The sequence below is a fragment of the Hypanus sabinus genome, chromosome 12 (genome assembly GCF_030144855.1).
Source record: "Hypanus sabinus isolate sHypSab1 chromosome 12, sHypSab1.hap1, whole genome shotgun sequence".
In the NCBI taxonomy this organism is placed as follows: Eukaryota; Metazoa; Chordata; class Chondrichthyes; order Myliobatiformes; family Dasyatidae; genus Hypanus; species Hypanus sabinus.
In genome coordinates this window covers 64,235,847-64,255,953 of record NC_082717.1, presented here as the reverse complement: position 1 = coordinate 64,255,953, position 20,107 = coordinate 64,235,847, and the positions used below count along the sequence as shown (strand labels likewise).

At 40.6% G+C, this 20,107-nt stretch overlaps 1 protein-coding gene across 6 annotated transcripts in view; it reads left to right on the top strand.

The window, feature by feature from the left end:
• The window catches only part of LOC132402945 (utrophin-like), a 477,671-nt gene that overhangs the window by 402,948 nt on the left and 54,616 nt on the right, over nt 1-20,107 (top strand). For all 6 annotated transcript variants that reach the window (XM_059986085.1, XM_059986086.1, XM_059986083.1 and 3 more), the window contains 5 exons: nt 15,173-15,309; nt 17,486-17,524; nt 18,105-18,170; nt 19,222-19,287; nt 19,582-19,740. In XM_059986085.1, the coding sequence (XP_059842068.1) occupies nt 15,173-15,309; nt 17,486-17,524; nt 18,105-18,170; nt 19,222-19,287; nt 19,582-19,740 (467 nt within the window). The remainder of the gene's footprint in view (nt 1-15,172; nt 15,310-17,485; nt 17,525-18,104; nt 18,171-19,221; nt 19,288-19,581; nt 19,741-20,107) is intronic.

The window sequence follows — 20,107 nt, the reverse complement described above, 5'->3', positions numbered from 1 at the left end:
CAGATGTCCTATCAAGACAGTTGGACCCAGCTGAAAATGAGTTCAACCATCAGCCCACCATTCCATCCTCCCATATTCTCGTCCTGATCGTCTAGGACCTTGAGAACCAGATCTGCAAGGTCCAAGAGCACGAACATCCTCTGGCCAACACCCACATGTGCTTGCTGGCAGCCTTGTGCTCTGAAGCACTTCAGTGAGCCCAGTACTCACACTTTTTCAGCCATCCAGACACACGACGGACCCTGGATTTTCTAAGACCCCATTTCTGGTGGCCCTCCAGGATTGCAGATGTACACCGGTTTGGCGCTGCCTGTCCTCAATGTGTCCAGTACGGTTACTCCAACCAATGGATTTCTAGGATCCTGCAACCCCTGCTGGTCCCTTCACAACCATGGTCCCACATTTCCATGATTTTTGTGGCTGGTTTGTCAACTTCTGAGGGGGTCACACTGATCATGATAGCGATGGACCAGTTCTCCAAGGTAGCCCACTTCACTGCTCTCCTTAATCTTCTGTTAGCTGATGAGAGGGTGGACCTGATTTCTCCATCATGTAGTTTGCTACCATGGCTTCTCTCTGGATGTTGTGTCAGAGCAGGGTCCACAATTCATCTCCTGCTTCTAGTGAGCCTTGTGCTCCTTGCATTGCACCTCAGTGAGTTTCTCCTCTGGCTGTCTTCCACAAATCAGCAGTCAGAAAGAGTCAGCCAGCAAGTGGAGATGTTTCTGTGATGCTTCACTGCTCCTAACCTTTCTACATGGAAGAAATACCTGCTCTGGGCTGAATTATCCCTGGGTCTACACACCTGCTCTGCCACAGTCTGTCACCCTTTAAAGTACTTCGTGGCTACCAACCCCATGGTGGCATTCCTTTCTGCCAGGGCCTTGGTTCACTGATGCCGGAATGCTTGGAAGAGGACATGGAGTCCATCCTATCTGCCAAATGCACCTACTGACACTAGGCTGACCACTTTCAGCACACAGCCTGGGGACTGTGTCTGGCTGTCCACCCAAGATATGCCCTTGTGCTCAAACTACCACAAGCCCTTGCCCCTGCTCATTTGCCCTTAAGATTATCCATTGCATCAACCCAGTCAACCATCTCTAGCTAGCTTCATCCCTCAGGGTCACACCTACCTCAGGCCTGTTGTCCACGGACCATTCAACCGAGCTGAGCCTGAGCCTCCAGAACCAAGGAAGGTGGAAAGTAATTCAGTGCACACAGCTCACCAGTTGATGGATTTATGTCGTCATGGACAGGGTGCGCAGTATTTGGTCAACTGGGAATGGTAAGGCCCAGAGAAGATGTCTTGGGTGTCAATCAGTTTCATCTTGGATCCATCACTCTTCGAAGAGTTCCATCCGACCCACCTGGATCACCAGGTGCCAGCCAGAAGAAGAGTGGGTCCAGCATGCACAGGCAGGCACCTCCCACTCTCCCCCCAGCTAACAGGAGCCACCTGCCACTCATTTTCACCTCATCACCTGCAGCCCATTTAAATCCAGCTGTCATCCACAGTCCTTGTTTACTCATTGGAACCAACCAGCCTCGGTCAGTTGCTCCTACCCTTCAGTTACCTTGTTGCACTGTTAATAATCCATTCTCTTTTGTTCTGTGGCCCCACCTTGCTTGTTACTTTGCAGTTTATAATTAAAGTGATCACTCACTGCTAAATCATCTCTGCTGTTTTGGGTCAAGCCCCCTCTACATTTCCTGACAATAAATGGGTATTTGACTAACATGGAGATGGTGGGCTGAAGTGCTGGTCTTAATGCTCCATGACTAATAGATAATTTTCAAGCAAATTTGGTCTAATTGCATGAAATATTTCACCTTGGAAATAGCCCTTTAACCAAGAATGCAACTGATTTGACTGGTGGAACTAGTGACTTCTTGAAATTGCTGAAGTGATTAGTCTCATGGTTGATCATGAGTCGGTACGCTTTGTTGGAGTTGGTCCATTGTGTATCATGGTGAGACTGAGTGACTGAATGTTAGAAGTCCAGGCCTTTATTTATTTGGAGTGGCCTGTTTTGGTTTCCCTGTCCATGTGACTCTTGTAGTAAGGATGAAGAATTGTGTTTCTGTGCCTTTTGAAATATATCAGTAACTTATTTGAAAAATTTACCTCTACATTGTGTCATCTGCAGATTTTTTAAAAAACATTCCTTCAGGTCCATTCAAATCCGAATAATTGCCATGTATTAGGAAAGGCAGTGCTCCAATCCGTAACTCTCAGAAAACATCTTACAGAAAAGAACACATAACTATTTTCCATCCCTCAGAAAGTTCCTTCTCCATGCAGCAACCTCTCTCTTAATTACATTGGCTTCATCCTTGCTATCAAGCCAACAATAGAATGTATTCCAGCTATACTGCTCAACTGCACTCTTGTCCCCTCTCACTGAAAGTCAATAAGATTGGCTTTTTATGATCTGAGATGATCCAAGTTCATGTAACAGACTGTTAATTTAATCCTGGGTTAATCTTCATTTTTTTTTCTTTGGAACAAAGGGATAATACTACACCAGCCCTTTGGCACCACCCTAGAACCCAGCAAAAGAAAATCATTCCAAAAAAGAAAACTGTCTAGAGAGCTTTGAAGTCTAGAGAATACCAAAGTCTTGCAACCCAATTTTTGTACATTCACTTGCTCACCTAGAACTCTGTTAAGTGTCCTTCACCAACTGTAGCAGTGAATTCCAGGCACACACTACTCTAAGTCCGACATCTGACATCTCCCCTAAACCAGTGGTCCCCAACCACCGGGCCGCATAGCATGTGCTACTGGGCTGCAAGGAAGCGATATGATTTGGCGATATGAAACAATATGCGTCAGCTGCACCTTTCCTCATTCCCTGTCACACCCACTGTTGAACTTGAACGCACGTGAGGTCGTCAGACGCCTAAACGCAGTGATAACCCCGCGCCAGGGATCACTGGTTGGACTCGGGTAACCAGCCAGCAAGAAGTGCCATTGATACTGGCCTGGAGCGCGGACAGATGGGCGCCGCCTCTGAACCTGCTTAGCACACCGAATGTTCACGGGGAACCCAGTGCTAAAATATTCACAGACGACCTAATTCGGGCTCAGGGTTTCGAAAGTAGCAGAGCAGCTGAAAGCCATCCTTCGAGCCAAATTTTTGTCGGCCGATATATCCTACCTACGTACAAAGGGGGCAGGCACACACCCTGTCGCACTCCTCGCTCAGTCGGTCACTCTCTGGACTGCGACTGCCGCGGCCCTGGCATGGGGACCTCCAGCCCTGACCTTGTCCTTTCACTGGTGTGTTGCAATGATTTTATATGTTCATACGAGGAAAATATGCGCTGTGTGTTTAAGATCCAAACGTTACTTAAAATGTTATGATGCTAGTGGCTTATAATTGACTTATCGCTATATTCATGCGAGGAAAATATGCGCTGTGTTTTTAATATTAAATTTGTTAGATAAACCCTTTTAGAAACAAAATTGAGTGTATTAGCCATTTATAAGTGACTTATATTTGACTTATCACCTAAATTACGGTCATGATTAACACCCCCCACCCCCGTCAGCAATCCGCAAGAATATTGGGGTGAGTGGATATTTTCTTGGGTGTTCTCACTACAATTTTCCACCTGCCAACTGCAAAACTGAATACAGTTCACTTGGTCCTTCCACCCAAAACATTAAAATAAAGTGTAAATACGTGAGGCCCCAGCACTAATTCCTGACGCACCCAAGTAATTCCTGCTTTCTGATTTTAGTCACTTAATGAACCCTCTATATTACCCTCACTGGTTTTTTATCTTGTGCAGCAGGTTCTATTTGGAACCTTGCCAAATGTATTTTGGGAATCAAAGAAAATCTACATCCACTAATTCCCTGTTGTCCATCCTGCCAGCCAGACCGTCAATTAAATTTTCAAATGCTATTTTTCTTTCATAAAACTTCATTCTCCCTGCTTCATCATTTTATGATTTTCCCCAATTATTTTTTAATGAATTGCAGAATTTTCCCTTGTCAGATGTTAAGACAACCGGTGTAAGCTCATATGTTCTCTCCCTCGCTCCCGCCCCCCCACCCGCATCCCTTCTTAAGTAAAAGCATTACATTTGCTTCTTCAGTGACTTGAGACTTTTCATCAACAGAGGGAATTTTGGAAGATAAGCAAGCAAGCGTTCAATGTCTTTGCAGGCACTTACTTTAGAAACTTAAGAATACGGACATAACGAATTATAAGCAAGAGTGTGCCAATTCATAGCTGCTGCACCATTCAGTTAGTCAGTCTTTCATCTCAGTATAATTTATCAATGAATAAGTGATATCGAGCAGTCTTGTTACAGCAGGGAGTGCTGATGCCTTGTGGTTGCAGTGATCCCAGTTCAGTCATCATTTTGGGTGTCACCTGGAGGGTGTTGGTTTGTTTTTCCTCTGACTGAGGGCGTTTCCTCAGTTGTACCACTTCCCTCCCATGTGTCTTAGTTGATTGATAGATGAATTGGCTTTTGCAAGTAATCTTCTGTGTAGGTGGCCAGTAGAAATGAGATGGAGGTGATGGGCATGAGGTGGTGAAATGAGGATCTTAGAGTCTGAGTCCATAGGACTCTCAAAGCAGCTGCACAGGTTGACTCTGTGGTTAGGATGGCATATAGTGTATTGGCCTTCATCAATCATGGAATTGAATTTAGGAGCCAAGAGGTAATGTTGCAGCTATATAGGACTCTGGTCAGACTCCGCTTGGAGTACTGAGCTCATTTCTGGTCACCTCACAACAGGAAGGATGTGGAAACCATAGAAAAGGTGCAGAGGAGATTTACAAGGATGTTGCCTGGATTGGGAAGCATGCCTTATGAAAACAGGCTGAGTGAACTCGGCCTTTTCTCCTTGGAGCGACAGAGGATGAGAGGTGTATAAGATGATGGGAGGCATTGATCGTGTGGATAGTCAGAGGCTTTTTCCCCAGGGCTGAAATGGTTGCCACAAGAGGACACAGGTTTAAGGTGCTGGTGAGTAGGTACAGAGGAGATGTCAGGGGTAAGTTTTTTTACTCAGAGAGTGGTGAGTGCATGGAATGGGCTGCCAGCAACGGTGGTGGAGACGGATACAATAGGGTCTTTTAAGAGACTTTTGGATAGGTACGTGGAGCTTAGAAAAATAGAGGACTATGGGTAACCCTACTAATTTGTAAGGTAGAGACATGTTCGTCACAACTTTGTGGGCCGAAGGGCTTGTATTGTGCTGTAGGTTTTCTATATTTCTATGTTCTATTGCAGGAAAGTAAGTGGGGGAATGGAAATTTTCTTTGCAGGGTGTGGACCTGTCAGCCATACTCACTGCTGTGAGAAAAACATTACTGTAAAAAATATACTCAAATTTCAAGTTTAATCATCATTCAAACATACATGAATAAAGCCAGACAAATCGGCATTCCTACAGGGCCAGGGTGCAGAATGCATTACCAACAGTGTATAGCACATTGCACATATGGTTACAATTTCAGAAAAAGCTTCCTATCACAAAGAGGGAAAAAAGCACTACTGTATATTCCATGTCCCAGGTCCCCAAGTTGCCCGAGACCAGCTTGTTCTTCCACTGAGTGAACACTAGGGGGCTGCACTGATGGGTGGGGCAGCTCCCAACCCTGTACGAAATCAAGCAGCACACAGTCAGCTCGAGCAACCACAGCAGGCAAGTCCAAGGCCTTGTCTGCACAATAACCAAGGCAATGCAGCTCCCCTGCTACCAGTCTCGTCAACAAATCAGTGAACCGAACTTGCAGAATTCTCCATTACTACTGCCTGACAGGGTCTTGTGATCATAATGAAAATGTCCAAAACAATCACAAGCACCTTTTTTTTTTGGATTGTGTGCTGTCTTGACACAATGGTACGCACCAAGTCCAGGCAACCATACAATTATACACAATAAGTCCAGCCCCATTGCTGTTGAACAACTCCCTGATGGGATAGTTCTGCAGTAATTGATCTTAGTATCCAGCAGTGACTTGTGATCATAAAAGAGACGTGCAGGACGGGTAAATGCACGTTTGATTGGACCCGGAGCGGTCGCTGCACTGGAGTGCACGGCCATCTTACCGGAAGGTCTTACTCAGTGAAAGAGCCTCCACAGCACTCTTTAAGTAGAGAATTACAAAGATTCGCTGCCTTTTAAGTGAATATTCTTTTCAAAACAACCTCTTATTTTGACACTCCAATTCTTGGTTCCTGAGACCCAAGGCAGGAGAAGCATCAACTTCATATCTTTACTTACAAATAATGTAAGAATTCTGTATGTTTCACCTCAGTTTTCTAAATTCAATAATTCAGGGATACTTTATTTAATTTTTCCTCCTACGTCAAAACCACTATTCCAAGAATCCAACTGATAAGCCTTTCCTCCACTTCACTAGACCTTTATACAAATTCCGTATGTTTCTCATCAGGCTGCTGAGTAATTGGAGTAAGATCTTTTGGACACAAATCCTCTTGCAATAAAAGTCAGCACACTTTGTTTTATAATTGCTCGCTGTACCTGCAATTCTGGCATTGATTTGTGCAGCAGCACCCCCAAATCCCTCTGAACACCAAAATCTCAGTTTGTTATTCTATCAAAATGAACTTCTTCAAATTTTTCCATGTATGTAATTTCTTCACTTGGTCTGTCAAAATCTCCCAGAGTATCTCTGCATGTTTTCACAATCTACTCTGCCGCTTTGCTTTGGATCAATCTTATCAGGTTGCCTACTATTATTGTTTTGATTTTAGTGATTACTTTCAGTTACTTTCTTCCTTTTTCCTCATAATTTCTTATTTTGTCTTGGTATATCCTGCTATGGAGAAAGGTGCAAAATAAGTACGTCATGTCCTTATAACTTTGAAATTCATCTTTACCAAATCAACCTTCTTAGATTCTGAGGGGCCAGTGGGTTCTCTCTAAGCTACGCGAGTGTTCATGTGCACAGATCGTTTGCTACTAATGCACAAAGGGATTTAAACTGTGCACAAGGGGTTGTCACCCTCTACCTTTTTGGCATGTTAAGTATATTTCACGATCACACACAATAACATATCTTTTTTTGGTTTCTGATGCAGATGGTGTTGACAATATGGAGTTTGCGATGTTTTGTCTGAAGATTTTAGAAATGGCTTATTTATATTGTTTTTATTGATGAAATTATTGATTCACTGTGTCGAATTCCAAAGAAACAAAGGGCATGTAGCGCAAAAGAACTGCTAGTTCATTTAAAGCAACGTAGCTTAATGAAACAGTGGAAACTGCTACATCAAAAGCCCATGAGGTCAGGAACGTTCAGTCACGTTCATATTTATGTACAGTACAGAAACTGTTGTTAGCTGCACGTATTGTCATGATGCAAAAGTTGCTGGACAATTTGCAAGTGGGGAAAAAGTGGAGTAATATTTGAAAACACACACCCTTTGTCTCGGCCCGAAATGTCGACAGTGCTTCTCCCTATAGATGCTGCCTGGCCTGCTGTGTTCCACCAGCATTTTGTGTGTGTTGCTTGAATTTCCAGCATCTGCAGATTTCCTCGTGTTTAGTATTTGGAAACTTGACTTTTTAAAGTGTCATTTAGCAAGCAAATCACATGTGGACAGTGTGCGAAAGCTGCGGTGAGAAAAATCTTTCATTACAGGCTACAGGCCTGCTACGTATAGTGACTATAAAAAGTATTAACCCCCCCCCCCCCCCGGAAGTTTTCATGTTTGTTTTACAGCATTCAGTTGGACAGTCAATTTAATTTGGCTTTTTTTGACAATGATCAACAGAAGAAGACTCGTGTCAAAGTGAAAAGAGATCTCTACAAAGTGATCTAAATTAATTAAAAACACCAGGATAATTGATTGCTTAAGTATTCACCTCCCTCAAGTCAATATTTAGTGGATGTACCTTTGGCAGCAATTACAGCCTTGGGTCCGTGTGGATAGGTTTCTATCAGCTTTGCACATCTGGACACTGCAATCTTTCCCCACTCTTCTTTACAAAAAGATTGCAAGGGGATCATGAGTGAACAGTTCTTTTCAAGTCCAGCCACAAATTCTGAATTGGATTGAGGTCTGAACTGTGACTTGGTCACTCTGGGACATTAACTTTGTTGTTTTTAAGCCTTTCCTGTGCAGCTTTGGCTTTATGCTTGGGGTCATTGTCTTCCTGGAAACCATATCTTCTTCCGAGTTACAGTTATCTTGCCGATTACATCAGGTTTTCCTCTAGGCTATCCCTGTATTTTGCTGCATTCATTTTATTTTCCACCTTCACAAACCCTCTAGGGTCTGCTGCAGTGAGACATTCCCACAGTTTGATGCAGCCACCACCATGCTTCACAGTTTTTGATGATGTACAGTGTTTAGTCTGAAGGCCAAAAAGCTCAATTTTGGTTTCATCAGACCTTAGAACTTCTTCCAGCTGACTTCAGTGTCTTCTACATGCCTTCTGGCAAACTCTAACCAAGATTTCACGTGAGTCTTTTTTTAAACAGTGGCTTTCTCTTTGCCACTGTTCACGCAGTCGTAAAGCTGCAACTGGTGAAGCACCCGGGCAACAGTTGTTATTTGCATGGACTCTCCCATTTCAGCCCCTGAAACGTGTAACTTTTCCAGAGTTGTCATGGGTCTCTTGGCGACCTCCCTCACTTGTCCCCTTCTTGCAAAGTCACTCAGTTTTTGAGGATGGCCTGCTGTAGGCAGATTTACAGAGGTGCCATATTCATTCCATTTCTTGATGATTGACTCAACTGTACTCCAAAGGATATTCAGTGATTTGTAAATTTTCTTGTATCTATCTCCTGACTTGTGCTTTTCAATAACATTTTCGAGGAGTTGCTTGGAATGTTCTTTTGTCTTCATGGTGTAGTTTTTGCCAGAATACTGACTCACCAGCAGTTGGACCTTCCAGATACAGGTGTATTTTTACTACAATCGATTGAAACACCTTGACTACACACAGGTTTCCAAAAACAGATCTCTATTTAACTAATCATGTGACTTCTAAAATCAATTGGCTGCACCATTTGGTGTGCCATTATTAAAGGAGTGGGGTGTGAATACTTATGCAATCAATTATTTTCTGTTTTATATTTGTAATTAATTTGGATCACTTTGTAGAGATCAGTTTTCAATTTGACATGAGAGTCTTTTTCTGTTGATCAGTTTCAAAATATCAAAATTAAAGCCACTGTAATTCAATGTTGCAAAAGAATAAAACATGAAAACTTCCAAGGGGGTGAATTCTTTTTATAGGCACTGTATGTTTTATGAGAGTGCAGATGTATGAAAGTGAAAACGATCAAACCCAGAGGAGATCAAAGTTCTTATTGACAGCTACTTTAGTTCTTTTAAACAATGAACAACCAACTGGAATTGGTAGTTTATTATCCTTAGAATAGTTTCAGGTTTGCTTCCACTTAAAAATTCAGTGCGCACATGTCACTGGGCAAAAGATTGCAAAGCACAAGATTTTTGTGCATACTGGTCATTACAAATTAGAGAGAACATTGTGAAGAACTAATATTTTCTTAGGGTGCTCTCTTGCATTTAATATATTAGTAGGACTTTTAGAAACTGTTTTTGTATTTATTGCCTTATTTTTATCTTCATCAATTTCTTTCAGGAAACCTTTCCTGTTTTCTGAACTTAATCTAATCCTGTATAATATCATTATATGTTTTTTTTTCCAATTACTGTCATTCATGACCTTTTATTTCGGCATGCATAAACTTTATTCTTGTGGGGCCCTTCTGTCTCCATGCTTCATATCTTTTGTTAACAGTTATGAAATACTATTTCAAAAGTTTGCCTTTGCTGATTTGCTATCATACATTTTAATCCATTTTCCCCATTCACTCTGACTAGCTTTCCATTCATTGCCATGTAATTGCCTATATTCAGAATGTAGTTTAGTACCAAGTTTTATTGCTCTCAAACCAAATATAAGATATATTTTATCATTTCATAATCATTCTTCCCAGTGGACCCTCAATAAGTAGGTCATGAAATAATTCTGTCTCATTGCACTTAACATAATAAAATAACCTGTTCCCAGATGAGTTCATAAAGTACTTTTCTGGAAAATTGTCTTGACTGCATTGCATGAGCTCATCCTCGAGATTACTTTTTCCAATTTGATTTGTCCAATCTATACGAAAATTAGATTTGTCCATGATTATTGTATTTTGTTCATCACAGTGTCCATTATTTCATGATTAATACTCCATCCAACATCATATCCACTGAAGTAGCTCTGATTGACTATCCCCACCAATCATATATTTGCTACTGATACACATACTAATCCTGTTTTCTGATATCATGTGCCAAGATGTTTTAGCTCTACTGTTGTGATATCAACCTTCCTCACCAAAGCTCTTCAATTCCTTTTCCATTTTTCCATCTCCTTTGACTTTGAGCATGTTCTGTCTTGGAATTTGTGTCAGTATCTTTGGTGATGGAATTACTGGCTTTGTTGCAAAGTTTACAGATGATCTGAAGGTAGGTGGAAGGTAGTTTTGAGGAAGTAGTGCAGCTCAGAAGGACTTGGATAGATTTGGACAATGGGCAAAGGAATGATAGGTGGAATAGTCTCGTAAATGTATGGTCATGCACTTTGATAGAAGAAATAAATTACTATTTTCTACAAAAATACAAAAAACTGAGGCACCGAAAGACCGGGGAGCCCTCTTGCAGGATTCTGTAAAGGTTAATTTGCAGGTTGATTCTGTAGTGAGGAAGGCAAATGTGATGTTAATATTTATTTCAAGTGGACAAGATTATAAAAGTAAGGATGTAATGTTGAAACTTTTCATAAAGCACTGGTGAGGCTTCACTTGGAGATTTGTGAGCACTTTGCGGTCCTTACCTCAGAAAGGATGTGTTGAAACTGAAGAGGGTTCGAAGGAGATTCACAAAAATGATTCCAGGATTGAATGGCTTGTCATATGAAGAATGTTTGAATGCTTTGGGCCTGTATTCACTAAAATTCAGAAGAATGAGGGGTGACCACATTGAAACCTATTGAATGGTGAAAGGCCTTGATTGAGTGGATGTAGAGAGGATGTTTCTTATGGTGGGAGAGTCTAAGACCAGAGGGCACAGCCTCAAAATAGAGGGGCGTCCTTTTAGAAAAAAGTAAGGAAGAATTTCTTTAGCCAGAGAATGGTGAATCTGTGGAATTCTTTGCTCCAGGGGGCTCTGGAGGCCAAGTCTTTATGTATATTTAAGGCAGAGATTGATAGCTTCTTGATTGGTCAGGGCATGAAGGGATATGGGGAAGAAGGTAGGAGATTGGGGCTCAGAGGAAAATTGGATCAGCCATGATGAAATGGCAGAGCAGACTCAATGGGTCAAATAGCCTAATTCTGCTCCTATATCTTATGGTCTTACAGAATATTGTATTTACAGCCACGGCCTTCTTGAACCATATTTCTGTAATAACTCAAATCCGAGGAAACCTGCAGATGCTGGAAATTCAAGCAGCACACACAAAATGCTGGTGGAAAGCAGCAGGCCAGGCAGCATCTATAGGAAGAAGTTCTATTGAGGTTTCAGGCCGAAACCCGACTGTACTTCTTCCTATAGATGCTGCCTGGCCTGCTGCATTCCACCAGCATTTTGTGTGTGTTTCTGTAATAACTGTTTAATCATGCTTATTTTTCTTTGTTTTCTGACATTATTTTGATATATATTGAATGCTAAAAATATTGATCTTTAGATTATATATTGAATCTAAAAGAGCTTAAAATTATTTTTTTTTAACCATTCGTTCTCATTTTGACTCAACCTGATGTGGTTTATTGTTCTGTCATTCACTCAAATGCAATGAAATAGAAACATGGTGTTGCTTTCAGAGGAACTATCAAAGGTGAAAAAGAAGCAGACAGCTCATTACAGAGTGGCATTTACTGAGCTTTCGGTGTCTATCCTGTGCTAAGCGGGCAAATGGTGAATGAAGGGAGAATATGGCACTTGGTTTAAGAATAATTTATGGTTATAAACCATCCTCAAATTTGAGTGAAAGCAGTGGTCAAAGTTGAGCTTACATACAAGTAATTGTATGCATAGTACAATGAAAAATCTACTTGCAGCATCGTGGACACATTGCATCAGGTACACAGCGGTCATAAGGAAAACATAAGTTAATGGAAAATTGTACAAGAAAAGCACAATTAGAATTTTTTAAAACAGTTCATTTTCGTGCAAAGTGATCATAGTGCTGGTATCCTACAGTAATAATTAAAGTTGTGCAGTTTGGTTCAAGAACTGTTGAACCTGATGGTCACGGCAAGAACAACAACAAGGAAGAAGGAATCAAGATGGCGGTGCGATACAACGCAGCGGCCACTTCGGAAATGAATATCTGTAATCTGTCAAGAAATCTGCCATGTGCAATCCTGATTTGATGGAGGCGAATGTGTGAAGCATGGAGGAACATCTGGTGAAACTTTTGAAATGCCTGTTTCGCTGCTGCTGCTACTGTGCGATCGGAAAAATCTCCGGGAGGAAGGCCCCGAATCCTCGGCTTTGCCTGTTGCTTGGCGGCCGGTGCCGGGGTCGAAGCACTCGGCAGGGATGGTGCTCAGTGTTGGAGGCTCGAAGTTTTCAGATGGACTCGGAGTTGGTTGTGGTCAGGGCTCCCAAAGTGCTGTATCGACAAGTTGCAGTGCTGGAGGTTCATGGCAGGAAGAGTTTTTCTTCCTTCTACCGTCTGCATGAGACGATGGGCTGTCTGGACTTTGAGACTTTCTTTTTAATGTGCTCATGGACTGCTCGTATCAAATTACAGTATTGCTTTGCACTGTTGAAACTGTGTTATAATTGTGTTTTTTGTCAGTCTTTTATCAATTAACGTATTGTCTGCACTGTTACAACTATATGTTAACTATAACTATATGTAACTATGTGGTTTTGTGTAGGTCTTGTAGCTTTAGTTTTGTCTGGGGTTGGGGTTCCTTTCCGGGGAACGTGCTAATACGGTAGCGCATTATCGATACACAGCAGCTTCTCTGGACTCCGGATTGGGGATTACCAAACGTTATGTGGTTTTTCTTGTGTGGTCTGTTTTGTGCTTTATTGTGATATCATTCCGGAGAACGTTGTCTCATTTTTTAACTGCATTGCATTGTGGTTTCTAAATGACAATAATCTGAATCTGAAGAAGATGGCATGGCCCAGGTGGTGGACTCAACATCCATGACTCTGTGGCTAGGTATAGCTCAAATGGCATGTATAAATTTGCTGATGATAAAACCATTGTTGGTAGAACCTCTGATGGAGATAAGAGGGTGCACAGGAGCAAGATATACCAGCCAGTTGAGTGGTGTCGCAGCAACAACCTTGCACTCAAGGTGAAAGGTGTAAGATGAAAGAGCTGATTGTGACCTTCAGGAAGGGTAAGACAAGGGAACATGAACCAATCCTCATAGAGGGATCTGAAGTGGAGAGAGTGAGCAATTTCAAGTTCCTGGGTGTCAAAGTCTCTGAGGATCTAACTTGATCCCAACATAGTGATACAACTATGAAGACGGTAAGATTGCAGCTATATTTCATTAGGAGTTTGAGGAGATTTGGTATAAAAACTTCTATCGATTGACCCTGGAGAACATTCTGACAAGCTGCATCACTGTTCAGCATGGGGGGACTACTGTATAAGACTGAAAGAAGCTACAGAATGTTGTAAAATTAGGCAGTTACACCTTGGGTACTAACCTCCATAGTATCTAAGACATCTTCAAGGATTGGTGCTGTAGAAAGGACCCCCATCACCCAGGGCATGCCCTCTTCCCATTGTTACTCTCAGGAATGAGGTACAGAAGCCTGAAGGGACACACTCAGCGATTCTGGAACAGCACCTCCCCTCCCCCCCCCCCCCCCACGCTGTCATACAATTCCTAAATGGACTTTGAGCCCATGAATACCACCTCCATTTTAAAAAAATACTTATTACTTCTGTTTCTATACTCTTTTTAATCTATATATATATATTTACTACAGTTGATTTACTTTTTTTTTACTGTCATGTATTTCATTGTACTGCTGCTGCTGCTAAGTTAACAAATTTTACAACACCTGCCAGTGATAACAAACCTGATTCTGATTCTCACTTTGATGGTGCATGTTGCGCTTCATGTAGATTGATGGTGGGGAGTTTTGTGCCAGTAATGTATTGAGCTGAATCCATTACTCTTTGAAGCTTCTTGTGGTCCTGCATATTGAAATTACTGTACCAGATCCTGCAACTGGTCAGGGTATTTTCAACATCTTCTCTATCATTTGTAATGTTTAATAACTAATGGAAAATAGTTTAACTTCCACTTAATGATCGTTCAGACATTTATCATGATTTTTTTTAATAATCTGAGCAGTATCATTGTTGATGATTATCAACTGATCTAGATTAGGCATTTCATGACGAAACTCTTAATTAATCAAAGCCAGCAGTTAGTTGTCTCTGCACAAGTATCAACGTAACTATGCTGACCCCTGACCAAAAACAAACATGAATTTTACTGTTACCCTATGCCAATACTCATTCTCCCAGCCCCTGGAATGGGGGTCTTCCTTGTGATAATTGGTCTCTGGAGTACTTGCTGCTTTGCATCCAAGACCCTCATATTTGTGTTCTCTTCTTATCAATTCAAATGCTGTATTTCGATATTGTTGGCTCAAGCCTATCTGGCTAACGTGTGGCACCATCCCATTAGCTCTGGTCAAAGCTAGCACCATTTTATTGCCCTTCTCACAAGTATCAACTTGTAATTAATGTCTCTGTTCTGAATCAGAGCAGAACAGCCAGTTACTAGGTTCGAGTTATTCAGGTCAGATACAGGCCCCTCTATAAACCTCCGTGTTCTATCTTACCAAAGAACATCTCACAAATAACTTCTTTGAAAATTATCTCCAATTCAGCAGGTAATCAGGAGCATAATTGTGTCCATTTTAATAGAGATTATAGGCCAGCTTCACAAAATGACGGCCTCAATTCCTTCAACTACATGGCAAGACCAAAGACATTTGTTTTCTTCCTTATATTAATTACTTCATTAGGCCTGATCCTCAGGTACAAACATTCCCTGACAACATTTAGACCAGTTAACATGCACACATTTTTCATGAGATGAATGGCTGAATTAGCAGAGCACTTCATGACCATTCACGATATCTTTTGCATTTTTAGACAACATCAGGTGAAGATGTACGTGATTTTACTAAAGTGCTGAAAAATAAGTTCAGATCAAAGAAGTACTTTGCCAAGCATCACCGTCTGGGTTACCTGCCTGTACAAACAGTCCTAGAAGGTGAAAATCTTGAAATGTAAGTTTGACAATATGTGTGGCTTTTAACTGATGAATAATTAGTTTTGCACTACAGTGCACCCTTTCCTTTGAAGGGAATGAAAGACTTTAAACTGTGCATGGTATACATTCGGAATAGCACTATATAAAAATAAGAAGGCCAAGTGATGAAAATATTGGTCTCCTTCATGCTTGTCTCCAAAATGGCAGGCATTGAGTCAGACATTATTCTTGTTGGACCCGCGACTTGCCAGCTGTTTTTGTGATTTCCTTTAGACTGATTTCTGTCATTGATAACCACACTTATTTCAGCTGGTCCAACAGTTGTGATTTTGCAGTGTTTTGAAGCACCAAAGTGAGATGAACAGGCCAGCTGGTTCATTTTCTGATTCTGCTTGTTTGAGCATTTTCAGTGTCAGTTGTCAGAAACCGAAATAAGTTCCAAATTGATAGCACTTTTCTCTTAACACTAAATTGATTTTGCTATTGTTGGAGTGAAACCAAGTACTGCAGAGAAATGTGTTCTACTGGTGGGTAATCGGATTACAGAAGAAAAGCTCAAATAATTTGGAAGCTATTCAGCTCCCTCCCAAGAAAAGGATATTGAAATTAGTCACCATGCTCAGTTGTGATCGTCCCATGAATGAATATCAGGATGGTATTTGGTCCAGGTTCAAGTACATCACCAATGTGGTCAATGCTTCTGAAGGGCACCTGTGAAAGTAATGTTGAGCAAGAAACTTAACGCTTTCAGGAGTAAGTGCAAGTCTTTTTGGAAAATAAGCGGTGCTAATACAGAATATACCACTCTCTTCTTCTGCTGTATGAAGGAATAAATGTATTGCTGGGTTCAAACAGATAGTAAATTTGGCTAACAGAATTCAAGAGTGAAAGGCAGATAGAGACTGTTTGGTCTTGTGCTTTATAGCTTAAATTGATCTGAAGTTCATTGGCTTGTCTGCAGAAGATAAAACAAAAGGATGGAACACGAATGCTTTCCTGACGAAGGTGGAGTGAAATGTCAAGAGCAGTGTTAGGGAGGTGCTTAGAAAATTCAGAAAATATCGGTGTTTTAGTAAAGAAGAGAGGGGATATTATTTAAGAACAGTGTAATAAAATTGAATTTTACCTTTAGGCACCAAGAGTGTTACGTGGAACCAGCAATAATGGATGTGGAACGGAGTCAGGGAATTATTGCAAAACAACAGAATTTATTAACACTCAAGCAGAAACATGGAAAATTAAACAAGTGACTAACTTAAAATTATGTTAACAGCACTATGCGTCTATAGCTCCCACACAGTTAAATTTAGAAACAGTTCTTAACAGAGTCTTACTGGAGCATAGTCTCAGAATGTCAGTTCAGAAAGTTTCAAGGGATTCACAGGGGAATGAATAATTTCGAAGTGTAGCGAAGTAACGATCTTGAAGATGGAGATTCAAAATACAGTGAAGAAGCAAGTCTCGCAGAGGTATGCCGAAACAGCCACCATACCTTTCTAAATGCGATTCGGCAGACACACAGTACCTCTCGAGCACTGATCTCACAAAGTGGCCACCGTAACTTCACAGTGGAAGTGAGTTCACAATGCAGTCTGTTTCGAAGAGTCCATAAAAAGTGTGCGAATTTCACCATGTAACTGACAGGAGAAGTCCTGTTTTTAGGACTGGTCACCACACACCCAAAACTTTGCAGGGGTCATCAAAGTGAGTGCCAAAAATCCACATTTGAATTATGAAATGTCAGTCACCTCCGAAATGCACAGCGTTATCAACTACCCCCTCCCTTTTGGGTTCGATCGAAGCTTGCACTCTTCACTCTCACTAACGACTCTGCTGTCCAAACACAATGACTCTCCACCAAAGTGTGTCTCCGGAGCAATGCGCATGGCATTGGGATAGGCCACCGTGAGACACTACAAGAAACAAAGTCACAGATTAACAGTACATCACGTTCTGTTCCAAGCATTGATACTGGGGTACATAACACACAGATTTCCGGTACATCACCTACCGTGCCAGCTGTTGAAACTGGGGTTCATAACAAAGAGCCAGGCTTATTAATGATGGTTGTGTTGCCTTCGATGTTTATTTGAATTGCAGCAACATCCTTAGTATGTGTGTTTCATTACTGTGTGTTGTTGTAAAATATTTCATCAATGTTTAAGTGTTCTGTATTTCTCTCTCTTTTGCAGTCCTGTTACACTCATCAGCATGTGGCCTGAACAGTATGAGTGAGTATATGTTGCTGTCTTGCATGCCAAATACATCATTTCAACCCAATAGCGGTTTATCGCTGTATTATGTACTGAATGTCTTCCTATTGCAGGAGACTAGAGAATTTATCATTTCCCTTTTGTGCTTCCAGTTGATGCATCTGTCATGATTAAGAATTTGTTTATTTTAAATGGAAAACAATAATAAAACACAAAGGGATAAATACAAAGGGATATTTCAACCTAAGCATTACATCATTAAGAAGTAAGGTATCAAGCTGATCTGATCAGCATCACATATGCACTTTTTGCTTTTATAGCATGCAGAGCATGAAATTACCATATTCTTCTACCTTAGTCTTTTGTATCACAAGTAACAAAAGCCATGGAAAGCTGCTTAAAATGGGTAACTAAAGATAATGTTAAACTGGTGTTGAAAAGGAAATATTCCCATTCCATTTTACTTCACATTTCATTTCTGTTGTAGTAGATTGTAACAACCGCCTTCATAAACTTATCAATGCTAAAATAATGATGAAATATATTTGTTTTGATGTTTAAACTGAAATATTAATTATCAGATGTTTTATTATTATAGCCCTGCACAATCTCCACGGCTGTCCCAAGATGATACACATTCCAGAATAGAACACTATGCCAACAGGTAACAAAAATATTTGCAGCTACTTAATGAAATTGAAAAGATGTTACGAGTTGAAACTCATTTGTTCTGTTCAGATTTTTGGGTTTCAAAATGCTCATTTTAACCAAGTTGGAATTTAGTTTCAAATTAAGTTTTGTAATTAAACAAAATAAATAGTAATCTCACCATTATACTTTGTACCTTGTGTATTAACTTCGGCAAAATTTGATAGATTGCTGTACATATTGATGAAGGATCACAGTCTGAAACATGACTGTTTGTTTCCCTCAATTGATGCTGGTTGACTGAAATTCCTCCAGCATTTTGTGCATGTTACTCCATATTTCCAGCATTTACAGTCTGTTGTGCATCCACAAGGCTGTTAAGACTTGTTCTCCATTCAGTAAGGTCATGGATGATCTGAGTATAACCACACATCTGCATTCTTGTCCATTCTCTGTCAGTAACATTCCACCACATTGCTTATCAAGAATCTGTTTGTCTCTTCCTTAAAAGTTTACAGAGACTGTCTCCATTGAACTTTAAGGAAGAGGATTGCAAAGACTCTCCAGCCTGCTAAAACAGGGAAAAAATTCACCATACCTTTTAGTTAAGTAGGTGTTCCTCTAGATCTAGATTTACCTTATGTGAGACTATCTTTTCTGTAACCATGCTGTCAAAACTCGGTAGGATTTGGTAGTTTTCAATCAAGTCCTCCCTTACTGTGCTTCAGACCTTTGGAAAAGTCTTTCCTCAAGGAAACTAATCTGCTCTAATGAGGAGCAGTCAAGTAAACTTTCTCAGAACTTCGAACAGTCATTGGAGAACAACCTCCGCAATGTCTTAACCTTTTGCAAATATATAAGGGTCTCGGCCCGAAACATTGACAGCGCTTCTCACTATAGATGCTGCCTGGCCTGCTGTGTTCCACCAGCATTTTGTGTGTGTTGTTGCAAATATATAAACATGGACCTCCTTAAGACTACTTATTAAGATATAAGTAATACTATAACCCAGGTGCTCTTCTAATTTTATTGGAATCTAATAAGATAATCTGGCACCTTTTATTCAGGCTGGCACAGATGGAGAGAACTAACGGATCTCTGCTCACCGACAGTAGTTCTGCCACAGGAAGTGTGTAAGTAATTTGAACAATTAGTACACTCAGTATGATTTATACATAGCAGCTTGAACAACAATGCATTTTAATTAGTGATTTTCTGGTAATAAGTAAGGAACATGCCACCTAAATTGCTGAATAAAAATTTAATATTCTTAAATAGTAATTGTATCAATAACCTGAAGATATTCGTGATTTCCTGTTGGAGAGGGGACAATGACAGATTACTTGTATGAAATTACAAAGATTTTAAAAATATATATTTTTACATGACAGAAGAACTGTAAAATGAGTAATGTGTTCTTTGTACAGTGATGATGAACACGCACTAATTCAACAGTTCTGTCAAACACTGGGGAGCGAATCACCTATAAGCCAGCCCCAAAGTCCTGTTCAGATCCTCAAGTCAGTAGAGAAAGAAGAACGGAGTGAACTGGAACGCATCATTGCTGATCTTGAAGAAGAGCAAAGGTGAATTTGATTGTTTTTACAATTTTTTGTAGCCATATTAACCCCCTGAAGACAGTGGTATATTCCACGATCCTCCAAATGACTATTGTTCAAATTAAATATTGACAATGTTCAGAATACACCCCTTCACCACGAACTCAGTCTCCTCACCTCATCCAGATCTTCAACATCCACCAAACATATCATGATTAAGATTGTGTGCAAAAGACAACAAACTGCAAATACAAAAGAAAATAATAGTATTAGTAAAAAAAATTAGCATTAAATATTGCGAGCATCAGTGAAAAGACCTTGAAAGTGAGTCCATAGGTTGTTGGAATGATTCAGTGAGGGGCAAGAGAAGTTGTGTGAAGCTACCCCTCTGGTA